This window comes from Kogia breviceps, chromosome 4 (genome assembly GCF_026419965.1).
Source record: "Kogia breviceps isolate mKogBre1 chromosome 4, mKogBre1 haplotype 1, whole genome shotgun sequence".
NCBI lineage: Eukaryota > Metazoa > Chordata > Mammalia > Artiodactyla > Physeteridae > Kogia > Kogia breviceps.
Window position 1 is genome coordinate 169,539,263 of NC_081313.1, and position 25,366 is coordinate 169,564,628.

Here is a 25,366-nt window from a genome sequence, read left to right on the forward strand (position 1 = left end):
TGGTCATTAACTCTTGTGTGCTGGGCTACTGAACTCATCCTAGCAGATGCCCTTTGTGGAGGGCAGTCCTCACAACAATCTCGAGAGGCAGACATCATGATCCCGTCCCACGAATGAAGGAAATGAGGTCCGAAGAAATGAAGCCCCTTGCGCAGGCCACTTGGCCTCCCTGGGCTTAAGTTTTCTCAACCACCTCCGGGGTGGGTAAGAGAATGAAATGCACTTAAAGAGAGTGTGAGGCTAGCACCATGCCAGTTTCATGCAAAGGATCCACGAAATGTTGGCTGTAATTAATTACTATTTTTTACCGCTACCAGGTCCACCCAACTAGTAGCAGAGTCAGAAATCAAAGGCTCTGATGTCAGTGTTTCAACAAGTGTTAATGGACTCTAAGTCTCTAGAACAGAGTTTCTCAGCTTTGGCCCTGCTGAACTTTGGGGCCAGATCACTCTGTAGGGGTGCACATCCTGTGCACTGTGGGATGTTCAGCAGTATCCCTGGCCTCCACCCACTAGATGCCCGTAGCCCCACCCCTCCCAGTCTCGACAACCAAAAACGTCCCCGATGTGGCCAAGTATACCCTGGGGGGCAGAGTCCCCACCTCCCCTGCCTGGTTGAGAACTGCTAGTTGAAATGTGCAAATGTGCACATGATGTGCAAATGATATTGCAACGAATATTAATGATGAACATTCTACACTCTAGGATTAAAAAGTGCCTGAATCTTCCCGTAGCTACAAAGCTCTGCATGAAGGGGACCCTGTTCACTCCTAGTCATACTGGGCTCCAGCTGGTCCTAGAACCCACGAAGCCCCAGGCCCCATAAGCTGTAGTTATTCAAGTTATGTGTTTATTTAATGTCTGACTCCTCCAACCAGGCTGTAAGCTCCGTGAAGGCAAAGACTACATCTTGTGTGCTGGCAAATGTTTAATAACCTCTTCTCTGGATAGTAAAACAAAACCAAAACCACCTGATTTATACCAAAAACAACATTTATTGAGCTCCTGGGTTGAGGGCTGAGAAATTATCAGTGACCTAGACAGGCAGAGGTTCTTGACTTTGGGGAGCTTGCAGCCCTGCAAAGTAGAGGCATCACCCCCATTTTACAGAGGGGGAAACCGAGGATAGCCTGACACTTGGCACAAGGCCACACAGTGAAGTCAAGTGGTGGAAAAAGTCTCAGAATCCAGGTTTACCCTAGGTTGGGCTGCCAGAGTTATAGCAAAAAATAAAAAGCCAAACCGCCACCACCAGCAACAAAACCAGGGCTCCCCGTTCAACTTGCATTTGAGATAAACAACCAATAATCTTTTAAGCATAAGTATATCCCAAATAGTGTGCAGAGAGGGGCATACTTATGCGAATTAATGATTTGGTGTTTCTCCCAAGTACAAGTTGAACAGGGCTTATCAGAAATGCAAATTCTGGGATCTATGGAGTGGGCTATACTTATGCTATCAAGTTTTTCATTGTTTATCTGAAATGTAAATCAACTGGGTGTCCTGTATTTTATCTGGCAATTCTAACCTAAGGTGACCAACCATCCTGGCTAGCTGGGACTGAGAGGTTTCCTGGGATGTGGGACTTTTAGCACTAACAACAGGAAAGTCCCGGGCGTAGTTGGTCTTTCTGGTTTACCTCCTGTTTTTTGTACCTTTTGATTCACTGTGAAGGGTCCCAGCCTTGGTGGGAGCAGATGAGGCTAAAAGCAGAGCCATGGGGCAGGGAAGAGTTCTGGGTTCTTTCTATTCATATCCTCCATGCCACTCCTTGCAGATATGGATGCAGAGAGGGAAGCCCTACAGAGCACCTCCTACCCCGTAGTACAGACCTTCTGCCAGAAGCACGGCCTCATGTCCGAGGTAATTGCCCGACTGTTCCTCACTGCCTCAGCATCAGGGAACGAGGGTCTGCCACCCAGGCAGTCACACGGGCTCTTTGCTTAGAGGGGCCCTGTGCCAGCGTTACACCATGGAGGCTTAAAGTCCTCTTAAAAAAAGGAGAGTGGAGGGGTCGTGGCCACAGGCACTGCGGTCAGCACAGGTGGTGTGGCAAGGTACTAGGAGTGGCTGCCTTGCGACCCTGCTCCTTGGGCGTGTCACTTTTGTTGTTGTTTTGTCCTGCCTTCCGGGGCTCTCCTTGCACTGGGGGCAGCTTCAGGGGCATCTAAGAGGGCCGTGGGATATCCGGGGTGGGCAGGCAGGTGAGACGTGCCTTTTTCCGGGGACACAAATGGTGTACCAGCTGGGCAGTCACCACGGGCCCCAAATAGAGTGCACTGATCCCAGGGCGGGGATGTTGCTGCCTGCACATTTCCAAGTGGAAACCAACAAACTGTCTTTGGAGTCTCAGCTTCAGGTGATGCTGCCTCCTTGCCATTTACAAGTGTCATCCATCACACCAACGGCCCCCACCAGCATTTATATATTACTAAGAAAGAAGCAGTGCTGTGATGGGAATTTGACTCTGCCCGCCACTGATCATGAGACATAGTTCAATGGCAGAGACACTAAAAAGGAAAACATAGGTGCTGAGCACCGATGAAACACCCCGTGTTCATCCCTTTAATGTCCACCAGGTGCTGTGTGGCTAACACAGTAAACATCCTCAAGACGCAGTCGGGGAGACAGTGGTCCAGAGAAATGAAGGGTCTTGCCCAGAGCTGGTGGCTGACACTTTTTCCTTCTCCCCTTCCTCCTCCAGCCACATCCAGTACTGTAGTCCTTTCACCCCATGCTGTAGTTGATTAGGAATTTTGTCTTTCCCTCTGGACAAAGGAATTTAGGGAGGCAGGGAGCATTCTGAGTCCCATCCCCCTCTCCTCATCCCAGCTTTCTGTGGGGTCAGCTTCACTTCTTGAATTGAACCCTTCTGCCTGGCCGGCTTCTGCCTAGCAGGAAAAAATGGACCCCAAGCGCACGGTTGCCAAGGAGACTTTGCCACATCTGATTCTGGCCAAACGAAACCCTCCTTTGCAAAGAAAGCTCTGCGGACAAGTGTGGACATGTCCTCACTTAAAAAGGAACAGTTTGAAAATGCCCAAGCTCTTTAAAGAAATTTTTTTTAATGTTTTTAAGTAAATTTTTGAGTTCAGAATTTAGATTTGCAGGAAAGTTGCCTATGGTACAGAGTTCCCATATGCCCCACACCTACTTCTTCCCCTATGCTGTAAACATCTATTATCGGGGCATATTTGTCATAACTAAGAAATGGACATCAGGACGTTACCATTAAGCAACCTCTGGACTTTATTTGACTGTCACCAGGTCTTCTCTTCGTGTCGCCTCTCCAGTTGAGGACCCCGGCCAGGGAACCCTGTTACGTTTAGTGTCACAGCTTCCCGCTCTCCTGTGGCTGGGACGGCTCCTTGGTCTTCTCATTTGTACTTATGACTATCACAGTCTTGGAGATGACTGCCCAGGTGTCCTGCAGGATGTCTCCAATCTGGGTCTGTCTGATATTTTTCTCATGATTACACTGGTATTATGGGTGTCATTCAAATTCTTTTGATCAAGACATCCCTCTTTGAGGAGAGGCTATCAAAAATTACTGAAAAGGGACTTCCCTGGTGGTGCAGTGGTTAAGAATCTGCCTGCCAACGCAAGCGACACAGGTTCAATCCCTGGTCCGGGAAGATCCCACATGCCTCAGAGCAACTAAGCCCATGTGCCACAACTACTGATCCCACACGCCACAACTACTGAAGCCCACATGCCCTAGACCCGCATGCTGCAACTACTGAAGCCTGCAGGCCTAGAGCCCGTGCCCCACAACAAGAGAAGCGACCTCAGTGAGAAGCCCACACACTGCAATGAAGAGTAGACCTCCCTCTCTGCAACTAGAGAAACAACAAAGACCCAATACAACCAACCAACCAATAAATACATAAATTAATTAATTTAAAAAAATTTTAAAATTACTGAAGAAATTTTACATCTTTATCAAAGGGAATTTAAAAAAAAAATCACCCATCCTACCACCTTCCTGACAAACCCATGCTTGTTATTTCCAGGTGGTTGATTTGGGTGAGGTATTCGGAACACTGAGGCCACCAACCACATGACCACAGAACTCTGCTTGGAGGAGCTTGGCTGGTGTCAGAAAACATCCATAGGGCCAGCTTTTGTTGTGAGTCTCTTGGGAGGGATGGATTAGCTCTTACTTCTCATTCTACCACCAGGATATGGCCCCTACTTCTTAGCCAAGCCCATCAGTGGAGGGAAGTGGGTGGCATTTCTGCTATCATACCCAGTCCTTGTAGCCTGCCTATGGCAGACATTGCTAATCAATCACAGCACTCATTTTTCTGCGGAGGTAGCTGGGATCCAGACATTAGCAGTCAAGTGGAAGCAGCAGGTGAATTGGAGAACAGTGTTGAAGCCCAAAGGATCTTAGAATGCTCCGAAACTTCCCCCGGGTTTTTCACCTCATTCACTTTGTCTGGAGAATGTTGAGGTCCTAGAAAACCATAGAGAAAGTGGAAATCTACAGGGTATTGAAAATTGTTTTCTCCAATGTGCCCCATGGTGTTGGGAGCAGACTCTGTGACCCTATCTGGAGCCTGCCTCTGGGGCAAACTTCCCCCCTAGGTGAGACCAATCAGGGTCTTCTCTCGTACCCAACTACACTCCCTCTGACACCAGAACAACCCCCAGCTCACAATTAGTGGTTTGGATTATGATCAGCAAATGATATTCCAGGGTTTTGATTTATTACATCACCAAGTTTCAGATACACCAAGAACCATGGCATTTTGGCTCATAAATCCTAGAGCAGGGGTCAGCAAACCACAGTCTATGGGGCAAATCTGGCCCCCTACCTGTTTTTATAAATAAGGCTTTATTGGCACGCGGCCATACCCATTCATCTACATATCGCCCAAGGCTGCTTCCCAGCTTCAATGGCAGACTTCAGTAGTTGACACATAGACCATCTGGTCTGCAAAGCTGAAAATATTGGCTATTTGGCTCTTGTTGGAATAATTTGCCTACCCCTGTCCTAGAAAGTAAAGAGGAAAAAGGTCAAGAAAGTAGCTTTGCCCAATACATCTTAATCACAAAGAAGCTTTGAGCAGCTCCCAGAAAAACCTCTCCCGGAAATAAGACTGTAGGGATTAGGAGAGGGTGGTCCCCATATGAAAGCGGTATTCTAGGGAAATAAAGACAAATAGACGAGGCCTGTTTGGCCTTAAAACTGCACTGCCCAATGCGGTAGCCATGAACCACATGTGGTGATTTAAATTAATTAAAGTCAAGTAGAATTAAAATTTCAGCTCCTTGGTTGCACCAGCCACATTACAGTGGTTCAGTTGTCACTTGTGTCAAGTGGCCACCACATTGGACAGAAAGGATATGAACACTCCCAGCATTTCCAGAAGTTCTAGTGCTGCCTTAGAGATTGTCTCCTTATAAAAAAAAAGACTGAGACCTGGCAGTAGATGCGAAAAGCTTCCTTTATTATGTATCAAGTTTTATCTATACAGTTACCATTTTGTTTTCATTCTTTTGTTCTATACTTTTCTTTGTATGTTGGCATCAATTTCTCTTTTTTTTTTCCAGTCTTACTGAGATATAATTGACATCCAGCACTGAAAGTGTACAGCATAATGACTTGACTTATATGTGTTGTGAAATGATTATTAAATAAGTTTAGTTAACACCCATCCGCTCATATAGATATGAAAAAGGAAAATGTTCTCCCCTAGTGATGAGAATGTTTAGGATTTAGTCTCTTAGCAACTTTCAAATATACTCTACAGCAGTGTTACCTACATTCATCATGTTGTACATTACCTCCCGGGGACATATTTATCTTATAACTGGAAGTTTGAACCACTTTATTTTATTTATTTATTTACTGGAGTAGAGTTGATTTACAATGTTGTGTTAGTTTCAGGTGTACAGCAAAGTGATTCAGTTATACATATATATTCTTTTTCAGATTCTTTTCCCTTATGGCTTATTAAAAAGTGTTCAGTATAGTTTCCTATTTTAATTATTGCTTTAAAATACATCCTAATGTTTGAAAGGCTGTACCATCTGGCTTACGTTATCTCCTTCACACATTTTTTTTCCAGTCTTCTAATTTTGCTGATAATTGAGCCTGATGATTGATCATTTTGTTGTGTTTCAAAGAAGGAAGAAAATAAAAAAATTTTGTAAAGAAAAAAGGGAGATGGGAGAAAATGAACTCCAGGAAGAATTCGATTTTGCAACCCAAATTGCAGGCAATCAAAAGCACAATGCAGCTTCCAGGTGGCATGGGGGATGGGGGACAGGAGGGAGGATGATCTCTGAGCTTCCCCTAGGCCCAAACGGCCCAGGGACCTTGCAAATCCTTCCAAAAATCTTAGTTATCAGATAATTAATATTTTAATGCAATGGTTTTTTTTAAATATCAAAATTGACCCCCCCAAATCCATGAGGAACAAAATATCAAATTCTAAAGACAGGATCCACCCTGCACTTTGGAGACCCATGTTCACCTCCCCCCCCATCTGGCCCTGCTCCCTGGCTGCTACTGGGGACAGTCCTGCCCCCAGGGCCACATCAGAGCATGAGATTTGGGCAGAGCCAAAGGAGGCCTTCATTCTTGTCACAGCTCTATTGCTGGGACAAGCCAGCGCCTAGTAATAGGTAAACAAGGTGTTTCCTGTGGCGGTCATAACAAATGACCATAAATATGGGGGGCAGGGAGCTTAAAACAACAGAAATTTATTCTCTCACAATCTGGAGGCCAGAAGTCTGAAATCAAGGTATCAGCAGGGTCAAACTCCTTCCTAGCTTTCTCAGGGTGAATCTTCTTGTCTTCTCCAGCTTCTGAGGTCTCCAGGTATTCCTTGGCTTGTGGCTGCACTCCCACAATCTCTGTCTCTGTTGTCATAGCATCTTCTTCTCCTTTTCTATTTGTGTCAAATCTTCCTCCGCCTGTCTCTTGACAAGGACTCTTGGGATTACATTTCAGGCCCACTTTGATGATCCAGGATAGTCTTCTAGTTTAAGATCCTTAGATAAATCATGTCAACTGAAAAAAAAAATGCACAACCTAAAAGTTGAGAGTTATGTTTTATTTGGTGGACATTCTTAGGACTTCAAGCCTGGGAGACAGCATCTCAAATAACACAGAGAGACTGCTCCAAAGAGGAAAGGGGGGAAGCCAGGATATATAGATAGGAGTTTTTGCAACAAAGACCATGTAATAAGAATATCAAAACATTACTGTTAAAGAAAACCAGATATCTTAAGTTAAGGAATTTATTGCTTTCCTATGTATGGGAAGATGCAAGAGTTTGGGATCACTGAAATTATTCCTTTGATATGTACCTCAGCTATCTGGGGCCAGTATCCTGTGCTTTCTCATCCGGAGTCGCCTCAGGGTGCATCGTTGGGGGTGGCTGCAGTGGCGGACTCCTTGATGGCAGGCATCCTGTTTCCCTCCTGAGTTTCCTCAGTGCTCACCATCGGGGAGGCTGTAATGTGATGGTTGGATGGCTGCAACATCCTTTGTTTACTGGCATGGCAGGCAGTATTGTTTCACTCACGAGCGGAATATCAGGAGAAGGATTTATTATGACTTGCAGCGAGTAAGGGGAACACCAGGGACCTTTCCCAAAGCAGTGTCTCCCCGAACAGCAAAACTGGGGAAGTTTTAAGCTCAGGGTACATGTATATTCATGAAGGGTCTTGAGCAGAGGAGACTTCAGCATAGAATTGGGGCAAAGGTCCACAGAGTCCAAGTTTTAGTTGATTGAAGTCAGGAGGGTCCATATCATCATTCTACCCTCCACTTGGGTAGGGGTCTTAGTTCCTGCAGAACTCAAAGATATATTATATGTATATCCCTTGAGGAGGAGCTGGGACTCTTTGCTATCACTGGACTATTGTTTCTTGACCGCTTTTCCATTATTCCTGCATTCCCTCACTTCCCTTAAGATCACTGATTACTGAGATGTGTTCAAGGACAAGCATTGCAGCCAGGCTTAGATCACAAAATGGCTTCTCTTATGTCAAGAAAGCCATTGCTGGTGCTCTTTCTCTGGGGACCCACTAACCTATCTGCTTACTTTAATATAATTATCTCCATGGTGCAACCACCAGGACCACTTTAAGGGCTTGGCATGCCTCACCCAGGGTCACAGATCTAAGTGCCCAAGCCAAGATCTGAACCTATACTCCCCACACCCCTCTCTCCTCCAGGCCCTCGTAGGTGACCAGTACGGCCCCCGTCCCGTCCTCTCGCTGATCGAGGAAAAGGAATGGGAGGCGCTGAAAGCTCAGCTGAGAGCCAGGCCACGTGACCTGGAGCTGGTGGCACGACGCTTCCGGACAGATGAGAACGCCGTGCCCCCCACCTACCTGCTGCAGACCCTGGGCAGCGGGGAGGCCCGTGGGCCCAAGGAGGCCACCCTGACCTCTGCACTGCGCTCTGGAGCCCAGGAGGCCCGCAGGCTGGGCCTCATCACCCAGGAGAAGTGGCACTGCTACCACCGGCCAGGTGAGGCTGCTGGGACTCCCCTTGCGGGTCCCCAGGAAACATCCACCCGTTTAAAATACACATCACGTTTTGTCCAAACGCCACAGTCTGCATTTCTATAAATGCCAAACCAACCTAGCTCCCGGGGCCCTAGTTCTGAGAAAGATTATTTTTCTGATCCAAGAGAGTTAAGTCAAGTCCTGGTTAATTTCAGTCTCTTAGGATTCATCTCTCCTCCCCTGGCTCCTTTCCTTTTCCCAAGCAGGCTCCCGGCTTTGGGGGACGTGTACTACGATGACCCCATCCCCGTTTGCCTGGGACTGAGCCACTCCCACGATGCTGGACTTTTAGGACCAAACTCAGGACAGTTCCAGGAAAACTGGAAGAGTGGGTCACCCTGTGTTAGTTGAGAGCCGGCCCCTGCTAAGAAGTCATCCTTCATCAATGTACCTGCCTCTGAGGTGAAAACTGAGGCAGAGGAAGGCGGAGTCTCTTTTGCCCAAGCGTGAGAATAGGGATTCCCCTCTGTGACTGTCTGAGTCCACCACCCAGCTCCCAGCTGGTCCCTTACCTCTCACCCCTGGCCTTGTCCTCTGCCCTTTCCATCCTCCACACTGACTACCAGAAAGATTTTTCTAAAAATGCAGTGTGATCAAGCCATTGCCCCACTGCAGGCTGTCAGCAAGAGATAGGTTCTTCTTATTATTTATGAGTTAGTAATGTCAGCTTATGGATTATTAGTATGTCAATTTACATCATCCAAACTATTAAATATATGAATTTATATCACCCACACTATTAAGTGTATGAATTTATATCACCCACAGTATTAAATATATGAATTTATATCACCCACACTATTGAATGTATGAATTTATATCACCCACACTATTAAGTCTATGAATTTATATTACCCACGCTATTAAGTATATGAATTTATATTACCCACACTATGAAATATATGAATTTATATTACCCACACTATGAAATATATGTATTTATATTATCTATACTATTAAACATAAAAATTTCTATTATCCACAGTATCAAATATATGAATTTATATTACCAAAAATATTAAATATATGAATTTATATTACCCACATTGTAAAATATATGAATTCATTTTATCAACATATTAAATATATTGATTTAGTTAAAGATATTGAATGTAGTGGTATTTATTAATAGTATTTTAATTTTATTTAAATATATGATTATTATCTATTATATATATGCATTCTAGTAAAGACATACCAATTTTTAAAATTTTTGTTTGAGGATAATTTTAGATGAACAAAAAAGTTACAACATTATAAAGCTATAAAGATAGCGTAGAGTTCCCGAATGCTCTTCACTCAGCTTCCCGCAATGCTAACATCTTACATGACCGAGGTACATTTGCCAGAACTCAGAAGTGAACATCGGTATTTAATATTGGTGCATGACTAGTAACTAGACTCCAGACTTTATTTGGATTTCCTCAATTCTCCCATCAATGTCTTTCTGTCCCAGGATCCCACATTGTATTTAGTCCTTTGTCTCCTTAGGCTACTCTGATCTGTAAGTTTTTCATGACCTTGTTTTTCATGACCTTGACCGATTTGAGGAGTACTGGCCAGGTCTTTTGTAGAATGTCCCTCAATCTGGGCTTGGCTGGTATTTTCTCATGATTAAATTGGGATTATAGGTTTTGAGGAGGAAGACTGCAGAGGTAAAGTTCCCTTCCCATTCCATCGCATCAGGGGTACCTGAGGCCTACTTGACATCACAGGTGATCCTAACCTTGACCCTTTGGTTAAGGCTAGTAATGACATACTAATTTTTTTTTTTTTTTGGTCCCCACCGTGCGGCATGCAGAACTTCCCCAACGAGGGATCGAACCCATGCCCCCTGCATTGGAAGCACAGAGTCTTAACCACTGTACCACCGGGGAAGTCCTGACATATCAATTTTGAAAACACTTTTATATGGATAATAATGTTAAGGCTACTGTTTCTTGTGTACTTACCATGTTGCTATTGCTTGCTCTATGACACAAAGCCAAGTGAGCTAATTGCTCTCATAGAGATGTCTTACTTCGGGACTGTAATCAGCGTCTGGGGTCAAGTATGGGATGCGCCTGGATTTACATCTCAGCCCTGCCTCTTTCCAGCCATATTGACTTTTGGCAGCTTGGACTCTCCTTTTCCTCATCTGTAAAATGGAACTAGTCAGAGGTAGTACCTAATGGAGTCATTATAAGGATCTAAAGGGTCTTGTCCCGGCCGTGATCTCATTCAACAATGAGATCTCTAAGCAATCATGTCAAACCTCACCCATTAAGAAGTTCCACCTGAAAGAACAAATTGAAACTTGACATCAGCAGAAACCACAAACAGTTGTGGAGTTCAGGGGCACAACATGGACGGCATCTTCAGAGCATATTATTTTCCAGGCACCTTGCTCAACTTTTTTATCTTGAAATAGAGATTCATAGGAAGCTGCCAAAAGAAAAAAAAAAAAAAAAAAAAGGAGGAAGAGGTATCCTTTACCCATTTTACCCCAAAGGTAACATCTTGCAAAACTAGAGTGCAATATTATTATACAACCAGTAAGTGGATATTGTTACAATCCAGAGAGAGCACACTTGTACAGACACCGTGTGTGTGTGTGTGTGTGTGTGTGTGTGTGTATGTATGTATGTTTGTCTCGCCCATTTCCTTCTCTGCAATTTTCTCACCTGTGTAGCTTCGAGTAACCACCGTGGTCAGTACACAGGACTGTTTCCTCACTGCAAGTATCCCCCCGCTGTACCTTTAGAGCAGCATTCATTGCTCCCCACAAACCCAAGCACTGGTAACCACTAACCCATCTCCATCTCATTTATTTTGTTATTTCAACCATGTCATAGAAGATAAGATCACAGACTGTAACCTTTTGAGTTTAGTTTTGTTCCTTCAGCATAAGGTGCTCAGCTTTTCACAAGCATTATTTCATAGAAAATCCTCACAACAGCCCCTTCAAGGTTGGACTAGTACACCCATGTTACAAGGGAGGAAACAGAGACTCAGAGAGGTGCAGTGATTTGCCTAAGGTCACACAGCCTGCTGGTGACAGAACAGATGGTCTTGGATTGGTTCATGCCAAAATGTGTCCAAGAAGGATCCCGTTTGGGGACTGTTAGTTGCCTTCATCTCTGACCTTCACTCATGGGGCTGAGGGACATGTGAGGTCAGTCCAAGGAGGACTTTTGAGTGGTTCTTGTCGTTGGCTCTGAGACTGAGTCCTGTCTCCAAGGGCCTGACTTGCTCAGCTAGAGAGCTGGGATCCTCTGATGAGCCCAGGGAGGCTTCAAAAATAACTCCTCAAGTCTGACTGCTATTTCAAAACAGTGGCCTCCAGGGAGAAGTCAGTGTGAGCTCTTGGCTCTGGAAAACACAGGTCCTCAGGCCAGCTGCTGCATGCTCTGTGACAGGGGTCAGCAAACCATGGCCCAAGGACAAAACCTGGCCCACCGCTTGTTCTTGTAAATAAAGTTTTATTGGAACACACTGGAGTGCATTCGTTTGCATGTTGTCTGTGGTTATGCCAGGTGACTCTGGAACACACTAAGCTTGAGAACCAATGTTTCCATCCCCGGAATGTGTCTCCCAAGTGCTCCCATTCGAGCCAACTGATGACATAATGCTGACCACACTCACTTCCCATCTCCTCTACTTTTGCAGTCATCGAGGGGGAAATAGAACGGGGCCTGCTGAGCTCAACAGACTGGGACCAGGGGGCGACCGTCTTCCTGAGAGATATCCAAGACCTCAACAAACACATCCTGGAGATCTGCGCCCTCAAGATGGTGGAACAGCTTGCAGCCTGTTGCCTGAACAAAGATGCCCAGAACCTTCTCAGCAACCTCAAGGAGAGCATCACTGACACACAGCCCGGAGTTCTCAAGGCCCACCACCTGGCATGGAGCCGAGACCTGGTGGAACCCCCAAACAAGGCTCATGGACGGTACCCAAAGGAGCTGGGAGAGCAGTCTGTGGCCAGGACTAACCATCAGGTCCTCGAGTGCCTCCAGAAACTGGAGGCAGGCAGGCGGGAGTTGGCATGGCTCTATCAGGAGATCTGCCACCAGCTGGGCTCAGTGCCGAGGCCCCACGGACCTTCTGTGGCCGCCAGGAGCTCCTAACCCAGCTGGGGCAGCAGCTCCAGCAGAGCGACGGCCACCCCCACCCACCCCTGGTGCTTTTTGGACCCCCGGGCATCGGAAAGACTGCTCTGATGTGCAAGTTGGCTGAGCAAATGCCAGGGCTGCTTGGCCACAAGACAGTGACCGTTCTGCGGCTCCTGGGGACGTTACAGATGAGCTCCGACGCCCGAGGCCTGCTCCAGAGCATCTGCTTCCAGGTGCGCCTGGCCTACGGGCTACCCCTGCCCCCTGCCCAGGTCTTGGAGGCCCATACCAGGGTGGTCCAGCTTTTCCACACCCTCCTCCACACCGTCTCCTGCCGAAACATTGAGTCCCTCGTGATCCTGCTGGATTTGGTGGATGAGGTGGACGCTGTCCACCATGCTCAGAGGGTCCCCTGGCCGCCTCCCAAGTGCCCCCCAAGGGTCCACCTCATCCTCTCGGTCTGCTCAGGACAGCGGGGGGTTTTCGACACGATGCGGCAGCTGCTCACGGACCCAGGTGCTTACTGGGAGGTGAAACCCCTCTCTGGAAACCAAGGGCAAGAGATGGTTCAGCTCCTGCTGGCCGCCTCGAGGAGGACGCTGAGCCTGATGCAGAAGGACCTGCTCTGGACCAGCCTCCCGGAGTGTGGGCACCCGGGGCGGCTGAGGCTGGCCTTCGAGGAGGCCCGGAAATGGGCCTCCTTCACCGTGCTGGCCCCTCTGGCCTCCACCGCTAAGGAAGTGATGTACCAGCTGTGTGCCCCCCTGGAGCAGACACATGGGCAGCTCCTGGTGGCCCAAAGTGCTGGGCTACATTGTGTCTTCCTGGTGAGTCTCTGTTGTTTTCACTCTTTTTTTTTTTTTTTTTTTTTTTGGTGGTACGTGGGCCTCTCACTGTTGTGGCCTCTCCCGTTGGCGGAGCACAGGCTCCGGACGCTCAGGCCCAGCGGCCACGGCTCACGGGCCCAGCTGCTCCGCGGCATGTGGGATCTTCCCGGACCGGGGCATGAACCCGCGTCCCCTGCATCGGCAGGCGGACTCTCAACCACTGCGCCACCAGGGAAGCCCATGTTTTCACTCTTTTGAATTGAGATGGAACACATGCATTCTTCTCCAAGGGCAGCCATAATAAAATCACAAACCAGGTGGCTTAGAACAATGGAAATATATTCTCTTGTGGTTCTGGAGGCCACAGTCTGAAATCATGGTGTCAGCTGAACCCCACTGCCTCCAGAGGCCCTAAAGGAGAATCTGTTCTAGGCCTTTTTCTTAGTTTCTGGTGTTGCTGGCAACCCTCAACATTCCTTGGCTTGTAGACGCATCACTCCAATCTCCACCTCCGACCACTTTGCGGTCTTCTCCCCGTGTGTCTCTCTGTCTGAATTTCCCTCTTCTTGGAAAGACATCACTCATTGGATTAGGGCCCACTTGCATCCAGTATCGTTACCAACCAGGGTTCTTGGCCTTTGTAATCAACAGAAATTGATAAGAGGCCAGAAAAGAAATTCAGGCAAGGCTTTATTGGGGCCCCTGCTGCAGCAGAGGGGAGGGAGGACAGGTAACACGTTCCCCTGCTTGCTCGCTCCCCGAGGGGGGAGTGAGCTTGTTCCTTATATGGGGTGAAGGTAGGGGCGGGTCCAGGGGTCGAGCCAGAGGGGTGGCTTAGGTGGTTTGCCCACCCCTCTGGTGGGGTTGTGTGCAGGGGGCATGCTCAGTACCCAGCTTTTGTTCCCGGCTCTTCAGAAGTGGCAACTGAGTTTTTGGCCTTTTTGTATCTTGTTGTCCATAATTTCCCCAACTGTGCATATGCACACAGTTCTTTTCAGTACCTTATAGTTTCTTTGTATTTTGTTGCTGGAAGAGACATTTGGCCAGGTGCAAGCACTGCAACAAAGGGTCCCAGGTCCCAGGTCCCAGCCTGTCTCTGTATGACCTCATCTTAACTTGACTACTTCCCCAAAGACTGGTTTCAAATAAGGTCACATTCACAGGTTCCCCGTGGGTACGAATTTGGGGGAACACTATTCAACCCAGTCCAATTCGGATCATAATTTTCACTCATTTAAAGTGTATAGTTCAGCAGCATTTAGTACATTCACAGTGTTATGCAACCACTATCCATCTCCAGAACAATTCCTCACCCCACCAGGAGACCCCATCCCCGTCAGCAGGGGACCTTCCCCGACACCCAGCCCCTGGCAACCACTAATCTGTCTCTATGCATTTGTCTAGAGTATTTCTTCAGAAAACGTTTTACTTAGAAACACTTTCAAATTATAGACTAGAGGAAGAACCCCCATAGTGCAAAAATAGTGCCAAGAACTCCCATAGAGCAGAATTTTTCAGCCTTGGTGCTATTGACATTTGGGGCTAGATCATCCTTTGCAGTGTGTAGGGCCATCCTGTGCACTGTAGGATGTTGAACAGTATCCCTGGCCTCTACCCACTAGATGCTGGTAGTATCCCCCAGCTGGGACAACCAAAAATGTCTCAGGACATTGCCAAGTGTCCCTTGAAGGCAGGATAGGTCCTCGTTGAGAAATACTGCCATACTCCTTCCCCTCACAATCACCAATTTGCTATATTAGCTTTCTCTCTCTCCCTTTTTCCTTTTTCCCTCTCTCCCTTTCCTATCTCTCCTTTCCTTCCTTCCTACATCCCTCCCTCCATCTCTCTCTCCCCTCCCTCTCTCTCTTTCTTTCCATTTTTCAATCAATCAATCAATCTATCTATCTATCATATATCTATCCATTCATCTATCTGTCTCTGTCTACCCACACACACACCCACAAACAAAATTTTTCCCTGAACCATTTGAGAATTCATTACAGTCATCATTCCCCTTCACCCTTAAATACATCACATATATCCTAAGAACAAGGGCAATCAGAACCCCACATCACCACAAGACAATTTTAGAACTCAGAAAATGTATCATAAATGCAATAATATTATTTAATACACAGTTTATAGTCAAAATTTACCAATTGTCTCAAAAATGTCCTTTATGGCTGTCCCCTCCCCTTGCCCCCATCCCAAGATCCAATCCAGGATAACATGTTGCATTTAGCTGTCAAGTTTCTTTGGCCTCCTTTAATCTGGAATGTTCCACTCTCTGTCTTTGCCCTTTTCAAGAGTACAGACCAGCTCTTCTGTAGCTCAGCACTCCTTAACCCTCAATGGGTATATGTATCTCAGGTCTTGTTTTTGAATAAAGACTCTGATTCAGCAGGTCTGGGGGTGGGGCCTGGGATCTTGTGTTTCTCCCAGGCTCCCTGGCAACATTGATGCTACTGGTCCAGGGAACACACCTGGGGGTGGAGGGGCGTCGGTACACTGTCATCTGGGTTGATCTGATGTCTCCTCATGATGACATTCAGGTTAAACTTGGATGATGTTTGATCCTTCTTGTGCCTTTTTTTCCTACTGCAAATTTGCAACATACCCCTTTGTAATTAATAAGCAATGTAGGGCTTCCCTGGTGGCGCAGTGGTTGAGAATCCGCCTGCCGATGCAGGAGACACGGGTTCGTGCCCTGGTCCGGGAAGATCCCACATGCCGCGGTGCGACTGAGCCCGTGAGCCATGGCCGCTGGGCCTGTGCGTCCGGAGCCTTGCTCCGCAACGGGAGAGGCCACAACAGTGAGAGGCCCGCATACCGCAAAAAAAAAAAAAAAAAAAAAAAAAAAAAAAAAAAAAAAAAAAAAACAGCGTCCCCTGCATTGCAGGACGGATTCTTAACTACTGTGGAAAGTCCTGCAAATGCAATTTTTAAAAATCAAAAAATTAACGCAAAAAAATCGACGATGAATAAATATCAACCTGTCTTAAAGACAGGATGAGTAATAGTGCTGTGCCAATCCATACTGGAGAGAGAAGCAAAAGGAAAACTCAACAATTTGGTACCTCCTTAAACTTTGTACCCGAGGTAAGTGCCTTACTTGCCTCACCCTAATCCCGGCCCTGAGTCAGATCCATGTATTTGAGAAGGCAAGCCGGACAAAAATGTAGTTACAAATTACAATAAGTGTAATGAGGAAAACAGGGTGTCATGAGCTACAATCAAAGTGACTGACTTAGGGCAGTTAGGGAAAGGATTTCTCTGAGCAGGGACGCTCAGCCAAGATACAAAGGCTATGAATAAGTGTGCAAAGGTCAGGAGGGTAGAGCATCCCAGGTGTGGGAAACAACCAGTGCAAAAACCCTGAGAAGAAGAGGTTGGAACATTGATAGAGTAGCAAGGAAGCTGTAAGGCTGGAGTTTAGGATATTGTATCAAATGAAAGAAGCCAGTCACAAAAGACTACATTGTATGTGATTCATTTATATGAAATGCCTGCAACAGGTAAATCTGGAGAGACAGAAAGCAGATTAGTGGTTGCCAGGGGCTGGTGGAAGGGGGATGGAGAGAGACTGCTAATGGGGACGGGGTTTCCTTTTTGGGTGACAAAAATGTTCTGGAATCTGATAGAGGTGACGTTTGCACAGCATCGTGAATGTACTAGTATCATTGATTATACAATTTAAGATGGCTCAAATGATAAGGAGAGAAAAGGGAGGGAGTGACAGTTTTTTTTTTTTTTTTTTTTTTTTTTTTTGTGGTACGCGGGCCTCTCACTGTTGTGGCCTCTCCCGTTGCGGAGCACAGGCTCCGGACGCGCAGGCTCAGCGGCCATGGCTCACGGGCCCAGCCGCTCCGCGGCATGTGGGATCTTCCCGGACCAGGGTACGAACCTGTGTCCCCTGCATCGGCAGGCGGATTCTCAACCACTGCGCCACCAGGGAAGCCCGACAGTTTTTGAGGTTATGAAAATACTCTAAACTTAGCCTGTGGTTCTGGTTGCACAACTCTGGGAACGTACATTTCCCAGAACAGTGAATTACACTGTTGTACATGAATGGGTGCATTTTATGCTTGTGAATTATATCTCAATAAAGATGTTAAAATATTATATTATTGCAATTTAAGTGTGTACACGGTTTTATTATTTTTTTCTCAACATTTTGCCATAAACATTCTTTTGTTTTCATGGAATCTTTTAAAAAACAACTTTATTGAGGTATAATTTACATACCATACAATACACCCGTTTTAAATGTATAGTCAATGAGTTTGTAGTAAATTTACCAAATTGTGCCACCATCACCATAATCCTGCTGTAGAACTTTCCATCACCCCAAGGAGATCCCTCCTGCTCCCACCCCCAGCCCCATGGTAACCACTGATGTGCTCTCTGAGTCTACAGATTAGTATTTTCTGGACATTTCATATAAATGAAATTGTATTCTATGTGGTCATTTGCATGGGATTTCTTTCACTCCACATAACATGTTTGAGTTCATCTGTATTGTTACATGTATGGATAGTTTGTTCCTTTGCATTGCTGAGCCATATTCCATTGCATGGAAGGAACAGAGGTTTTAATCCATTCATCACTTGAAGGACATTTACATTGTTCCCAGTTTGGGGCTGTTATGAATAACGCTGCTGTGATTCATTGAATCTTCATCTTTATAATGCCTAACTGCACCAAAAATATTTCATTCTCTCGACAGATAGTGTTCCAGAATTTATTAAATTATTTTAAAATTTTTTTTGGCTATTTAGGCTATTTCTAGTTATCTGCTATTTGGATAACACGGGGATGAATCTGTTTTTACTCTTGCCAATATTTTTCCATTCTGTTGAATATTTCTAGTGAGTGATATTCTTGAATTGAAAGGTATGAACATTCTTACGGGTTTTGAGAAGTGTTATTTTATTCTTTCCAAACAGATTGTAACAGATTAAAACACTCTCCAACCCCAAAGCTCCCAGCATTAGATGTTTTCATTTTACTCTTTTTGTCTGAAGGGTTGGAGTGGGGTGGATACTGACAGAGTATCTGTCAAACAAGATTCCCTCTATTTTATCATCATCAGGAATAGCTACTTTCCTAGAGGTCTATTCGATCTCTGTATCTGTGTGTGAGAGCCCTCTCTTCAAGACCTGAGCCCATTTACCAATGGTGACCTTGATTCATTTTTTTAAAGTCCTCAAACTCTTATTATTTGTAATCAAAAAAGCTCAGTAATCAATTTACTGAAAAACATTATAGACCTACATAATAGGGAAAGTGAAAGTTTCCGATCCTGTGACAGCATGCTGGAGGTGGTTGGTACTGGCTTGTGAGAGCTGACTGAAATTTTCAAGAATTTGGTGAGGGGATTGTCAAACACAACCTTTCTTCTTTTTTAAATTTTTTTTAATTGAAGTATAGTATATTTACAATGTTGTGTTAATTTCTGCTGTACAGCAAAGTAACTCAGTTATACACATATATACATTCTTTTTTATATTCTTTTCCATCATGGTTTATCCCAGGATATTGAATATAGTTCCCTGTGCTCTACAGTAAGACCTTGTTGTTTATCCATTCTGTATGTAATAGTTTGCATCTACTAACCCCAAACTCCCAGGCCATCCCTCCCCAACTTCCCTCTCGCCCTTGGCAACCACAAGTCTGTTCTCTATGTCCAAACACAGCCATTCTTAAACATTAAATTATAGAAACATACAATTAAATAGATTATATTAAAACAAGGTAATAAATACTCAAAGCTCATCACTTTCTAAATATTTTACCACACTCTACTCTTATCTCTCTTCTTGGCTATTATATCCATGTGATGGAAATGGTGTGTTACTGACCATCTCTTTACAACTGCATATATATATATATATATATATATATATATCCAATAACCAGGTTGCACAAGGTTATATGACTATATATAACCATGGTCTTTCTTTTTTAGTCAACATAACATATTTTGCCTCTTTCCATATCATGTATATATCTCTAATTCACTTTAGCACTGATATAGTATCCGATGTATGGGGATATATTATAAAGCATTACTATTTATAGAAATTTTGGTTGAAAAATACCACAATTGCAAGAAATAAAAATCAACCCTAATACTGCTGACATATGAATTCTAAAGTAAAATTCCCTTCCTTTACTCTCCCCTCACCCTTCAGTGTCCCCCGGGAAGTGATCAGTGCAGACAGTCTCTTATATGCCATTAGCAATTTTTCTCTAGGCTTATGCAGACATAGCTCTGTCTTTTGAGCTTTTGTCAAAAATTACATCATGCTGTTTTATATACTGGGTTGCAACTTGCTTTTGTTGCAGTAGGTTGTAACAATGTTTTGTGGTGATTGAGAGCCTGGGCTCCAAGCTGAGATCCTAGCGCCATTATTTATTAACCATGTGGCTTTGGATAAGTTACTGTACTTGGCTGTGGCTCAGTTTCCCCATCTATACAATGGGATAATAATAGTACCTCACGAGTTGTCATGAGATTAAAAGAGTTTAATGCATGTTAACCACTTACAACTATGTTTGGCACACAGAAAGCACTCAGTAAGTATTGGCTGTTGTAATAATAATTATTATTAGGTGTATGTATATATCCATTTTATTATTTTTAATGCCTGCCTAATATTCTTTACATGGATGTACCATATTACTTAACCAACTCCCTTTTCATAGACAGGTTGTTTTTAGTTTTCTTTTTACACAGACAGTGTTGCAATTAAAGTCCTTCCCCATCTTCACACACTTATGCTATTATTTCTGTAAGACACATTCCTAGAAGTGGGATTTCTGAGTCAAATTGTATGCACATTGTTCATTTTCCCATCTTTTTCTTAGCTTTTTATTCTAAAAATAACTATAGACTCAGAGAAAGTTGCTGAAATAGTACAGAGAATTCCCGTGTACCTTTTATCTACCTTTCCAGGCTGGCAATGTCTTACATAACTATAGTATACTATCAAAACCAAGATATTGCACATTTTAACTTTTAGTAAATGTCACCAAATTACCCTTCTGCAAATTTATATCAACTTATACTCCCATCAGCATGGTATGAGATTAACTGATTTCTTGTACCTTTGCCAGCACTCCAGCAATTAATTCATAGTTTTTGCCAATACGATGGATAATAATGATATTGGTATTTCATGTTGCATTTTGTGACTACTAGTGAGATTGAACATCATTTTCAAATGTTTATTGTCCACTTGTACTATTTCTGTAAATCTCTTGTTATATTATTTGTCCAATTTGTAAGTTGTTTGCGTTTTTGTTGCTTATTTGTAAGAACTCTTCGTTTATTAAAGAGGGTCTCCATTTATCTATTATATACTGCAAATATTTCCTCCTAATGTGTCATATGCCTTTCAAGTTTATCCTCCTGAAATTTTACACTTTTATGTAATCCAGTTTGTCAATTTTTCCCCTTTATGTCTTCCAAATTTTGTTCTCCTTAGAAAAATATCTCTCCAAGAGTACAAAATCTTCTCCTATAATTTTATTTTGGTTTTCTTTTTGTTTATTAATTTTAAATACTCCTTGGATGATGATAACCTTTTATATATTTCGATGATCTCTATTTAATACAGATTCAACATTTGGGCAATTGATTTAATCCCAACCAGTTGTTACACTCAGTTTAGCTTTGCCACATTCCATTATTTGTAATTTGGATATGTTCTAATCTATCCATCTTTCCTTTGGGAAACCAGGGAATTTCCAAGCCAACAGAGGTTATGGTAGTTGGAAGGTCAAAATGTTCCCAGCTAATATACTATCCTCCACCCTGGCCTGCTGCAGGAGAGGTGAGGTGTGTGAAGGTGTTTGTCAAAGGATCGCTTGCCATCTCTATCTCGAAGGATCACACCGTGCTTGTGGAACTTACTCTCTGGCCAGGAGAAATTCACCATTTGGGGTGGAGGCTTAAAAGATCCCACTGAACCTCAGATCTCGAGCCTTCATGTGGATGAAGCAAAGAAGTTTGTGTATTCAGCATCTAGCTCAAAAGTAACAAACACTTGCCCTGTTTGCAAAGTAAAGCTGAGACCAGAGAAGTCAAAGATGGCATATGGTGTTTATATAAGGAGGGGCTCCCTGATATGGGACAGGGGAACTGTAAACAGAGGTACACAACCACTTGAGAGGGTGCCATAAAGGGCTTCAAAACTCATAGTTGGATTAGATGATCTTGATAGATCTTTCTGATCCTAAGGTTTAAGACCTTTCACCTTTTTTAATGCAGTCATTTTTTTAGTGCTATAAATTTCCCTCTGAGTACTACTTTACCTACATCCCATGAATTTTGATATGTTATGTTATCATTTACATTCAGTTCAAAATACTTTTAGCATTTCCCTTTTGATTTCTTCTTTGATCTATGGGCTATTTAGCAGTGTGATATTCATTTCCAAATATTTGAGAGGTTCCCAGATAGTGTTGTTATTTTTTTCCTAATATAATTCCATTTGCATTATGTGAATCCTTTCAAATTTATTGAAATACTCTTTCTTGGTAAATGTTCCACATGCATCTGAAAACAATATGTTTTCTGCTGTTATTCCATTATGTCAATCATAACTCTATAATCTGATCATTTTATGAATAGAAACACACAACAGAATAATGGGTTAAAGCTTAGCAATTAAAGGCATGGGGCAAATCTGTATCTAACTCCCAGTTGACTTCTTTGCAAGCTGAGTAATCTTGATTGTATCACCTCACTTCTCTGCCTCAATTCTTCCTCTACCTCATGAGATAATGAATGTAAAACACCCTTCATATTGTTGGGTACATAGTAAGCAACAAATAATTATTAGCTATTAATTATTCTATTTTATTAGTAATTGGTGGTTGTTAATGTAAGTAATATTGGTAGCTTACAAACTATGCTGTCCAAAGTGGAGAACCACCAGCTAGATGTGGTTATTGAGCACTTGAAATGTGGCTATTCCAAATTGAGATGTGCTGTAAGTGTCAAACACACAGTGGATTTCAAAGACTCAGTATCATAAAAAAGGTAAAATATTTCAATAATAATTTTATATTGATTACATGTTGAAATGATAACATTTGGATATACTGGGTTAGATAAAGTGTATCATTGAAATTGCTATCACTTGTTTCTTTTTACCTTTTTCTTTTTTTTTTTTTTTTGTGGTACACGGGCCTCTCACCGTTGTGGCCTCTCCTGCTGCGGAGCACAGGCTCCGGACGCACAGGCCCAGCGGCCACGGCTCACGGGCCCAGCCGCTCCGCGGCACGTGGGATCTTCCCAGACCGGGGCACGAACCCGTGTCCCCTGCATTGGCAGGCGGACTCTCAACCACTGCGCCACCAGGGAAGCCCTCTTTTTACCTTTTTTAAGGTGGCTAATAAAAAATATAAAGTCATGTGTGCCTTGCATTATATTTTTATTGGACAATGTAGGCTTAAATATTACAGAAGTGTGGGTTGATTTCAAGACTGATTATAGAAATCAGCTTTGTTATCAGCAAAAGTTTGGAAAATACAGTAAAGAAATAATATATAATAAATAATTGCAAGCATTACCATTATGAACATTTACATGATTTTGCTTTACGTGGTGCATGTGTATGTGTGCACATGTGCATATGCGTATGAAACAAAATGGGGATAAAACCATATACACAGTTTTTTAAAATAAATAAATTTATTTATTTATTTATTTATTTATTTATTTATTTTTGGCTACGTTGCGTCTTCATTGCTGCGCAAGGGCTTTCTCTAGCAGTGGAGAGTGGGGGCTATTCTTCGTTGCAGTGTGCAGGCTTCTCACTGTGGTGGCTTCTCTTATTGTGGATAACAGGCTCTAAGTGCGGGCTCATAGTTGTGGTGTGTGGGCTCTAGAGCACAGGCTCAGTAGTTGTGGCACATGGGCTTAGTTGCTCTGCGGCATGTGGGATCTTCCCGGACCAGGGATCGCACCCATGTCCCCTGCATTGGCAGGTGGATTCTTAAACACTGTGCCACCAGGGAAGTCCCTAAGCAGTTTTATAAAGCTATTTTTGCCCATAACCTTAAACATTCTTGAAAAACAGCATAATTAGTGATTTCATAAGATTCCGTTGCATGGCTCTGCTGTAGTTTATTTAACTAATCCCTCATTACTGGACATGTAGGTTGTTTCTATTTCTTTGCACTTTCAAATAGCTGAGGTAACTTTCCTTGTACATATATCTTTGTGTGTATCTCTCCTTATTTCTTTAGTGTAAATCCCACAAATAGAATTAATGGGAAATGTTTACTATTTAAATGATTCCTGCTGATAAAAAGGTACTTTTGGGGGTAAGGTTAAAAATGAAACCTCTTTAATTATTAATCAGCAATTACTTGGAATGAACATATAGGCACATGGCATAGCTGACTTTTTCTATTTTTAAAACTTTTTATTTTAGAACAATTTTAGATTTATGTAAGAGCTATAAAGATAGTAGAGAGAGTTCCTGTATGGCCTTTTCCAGCCTTCTCCAAAGTCAACATCTTATATAACCAGTGTACATTTGTCAAAACTCAGACATTAATATTGACAATTACTATCAACTCAGTTCCAGACTTTATTTGGATTTTATCCATTTTTTCACGAATGTCCTTTTGCCATTCCAAGATCCAATCCAGGATCCCTCCCCCTTCCCCACTCCTTTTTTTTTAAACTGACAGAGTGTCGACAATAAAATGCCTGAACTATAAAAAAGAATAAGTCTTAATATAGCCAATATTTTGTAATAACGGTAAATGGAAAGGAACTTTACAAAATTGTACAAAGAAAAAAATTTTTTTACTTGCAATGGTTTAAAAAAAAAAAAAGAAGAGGTCCTGCATTAGACTCTGGAAAACTTGCAGACTAGGTCTCCCTCTGACATGGCTCTTTCTTTTCATCATTCCTCTAGGTCAGTGCTTGGAATCTGGAAACTGAAGAGCTGATTTTCCGTATCCTGGGGGATGCCTCTGACCCCTGGGTGTGGCTTCCATGGTCACGCTGCTGACAGTGTCGCAGGGTTGCGTGGTCAGTCTGCGGAGTTCAGCCACAGGAACACTGCAAAGGAAGCAACATTTGTCCAGCATCAAAGAAGAAACAATTACCTGTGGGGTCTCAGTCCAGAAACAAAGAAAGATGGTGACTGGGTCCAGCAAGAGCTCCATCTCTTTGGTAAGCAACTTGACTGAATAGGATGCCAACATTAATTCAGCTCCAAAATGCTCAGATGGCCTATAAGTTGGGAGAAACCATCTCACCTTTGATCTTTCAATAAATGACACTGGGCTTCTTCATTCTAGGGGTCTGCAATTCAGCACAGTCCAGGAAACATCTCTTGGTGTCTCCTGGGGGCTGGCCAGTGTAGGAGATTGTTGGTGCTCAATCCTGCTGGGGATGACCTGGGAGGAAGTATAGAATGTGCATCAGAACTGTCCCTGCTGAGGGGTCAGGAGCTGGGGTTCTATCCACCAGCTCCATCAGTGATTAGGTGAGGGATGCTCCCAGGAACATAAACACAGAGGCCAAGTGTGTGGAAGGATAGGGTCAGAAAAAACAACCCAGTGCAGAGTTGCAATGTGTGGTGAGCAGCCTTCAGGAACAGAGGAGTATGCTGAGGGGATATGGATGGGGCACCAAGAGTGAGTCATATAGAAGTCGTAGGTGGAGGAACAAGGGCACCTTGCCAGGCATTGGAGGGGCTGTAGAAGTATAAGAGTCCAACCACATCCTCAAGGAACTCAATCTAGGGAGGGAGCCAGGTTTGCCAATGACTTATAGTGACCCAGAGTAACAGAGTCTGTTTTCAGTAGAGGTAGAAACAGTGTGTTCTTGGTTGGGAGAAGGAACAAATACTTCTGAAAGAGGCAGTCTTGGAAGGCTTCCCTC

At 43.8% G+C, this 25,366-nt stretch overlaps 1 protein-coding gene across 1 annotated transcript; it reads left to right on the plus strand.

Annotated features, from left to right (window-relative positions):
• The first annotated feature begins 1,782 nt into the window (after positions 1-1,782).
• On the plus strand, positions 1,783-24,673 carry NWD1 (NACHT and WD repeat domain containing 1). Its single transcript, XM_059062419.2, is given in 13 exon segments — positions 1,783-1,816; positions 1,819-1,876; positions 2,044-2,048; positions 4,031-4,128; positions 8,196-8,493; positions 12,180-12,587; positions 12,590-13,425; positions 13,427-13,452; positions 14,616-14,626; positions 21,286-21,355; positions 21,357-21,492; positions 24,393-24,459; positions 24,462-24,673. Coding segments are annotated over 13 exon segments (2,259 nt in total).
• The last annotated feature ends 693 nt before the right edge of the window (positions 24,674-25,366 follow it).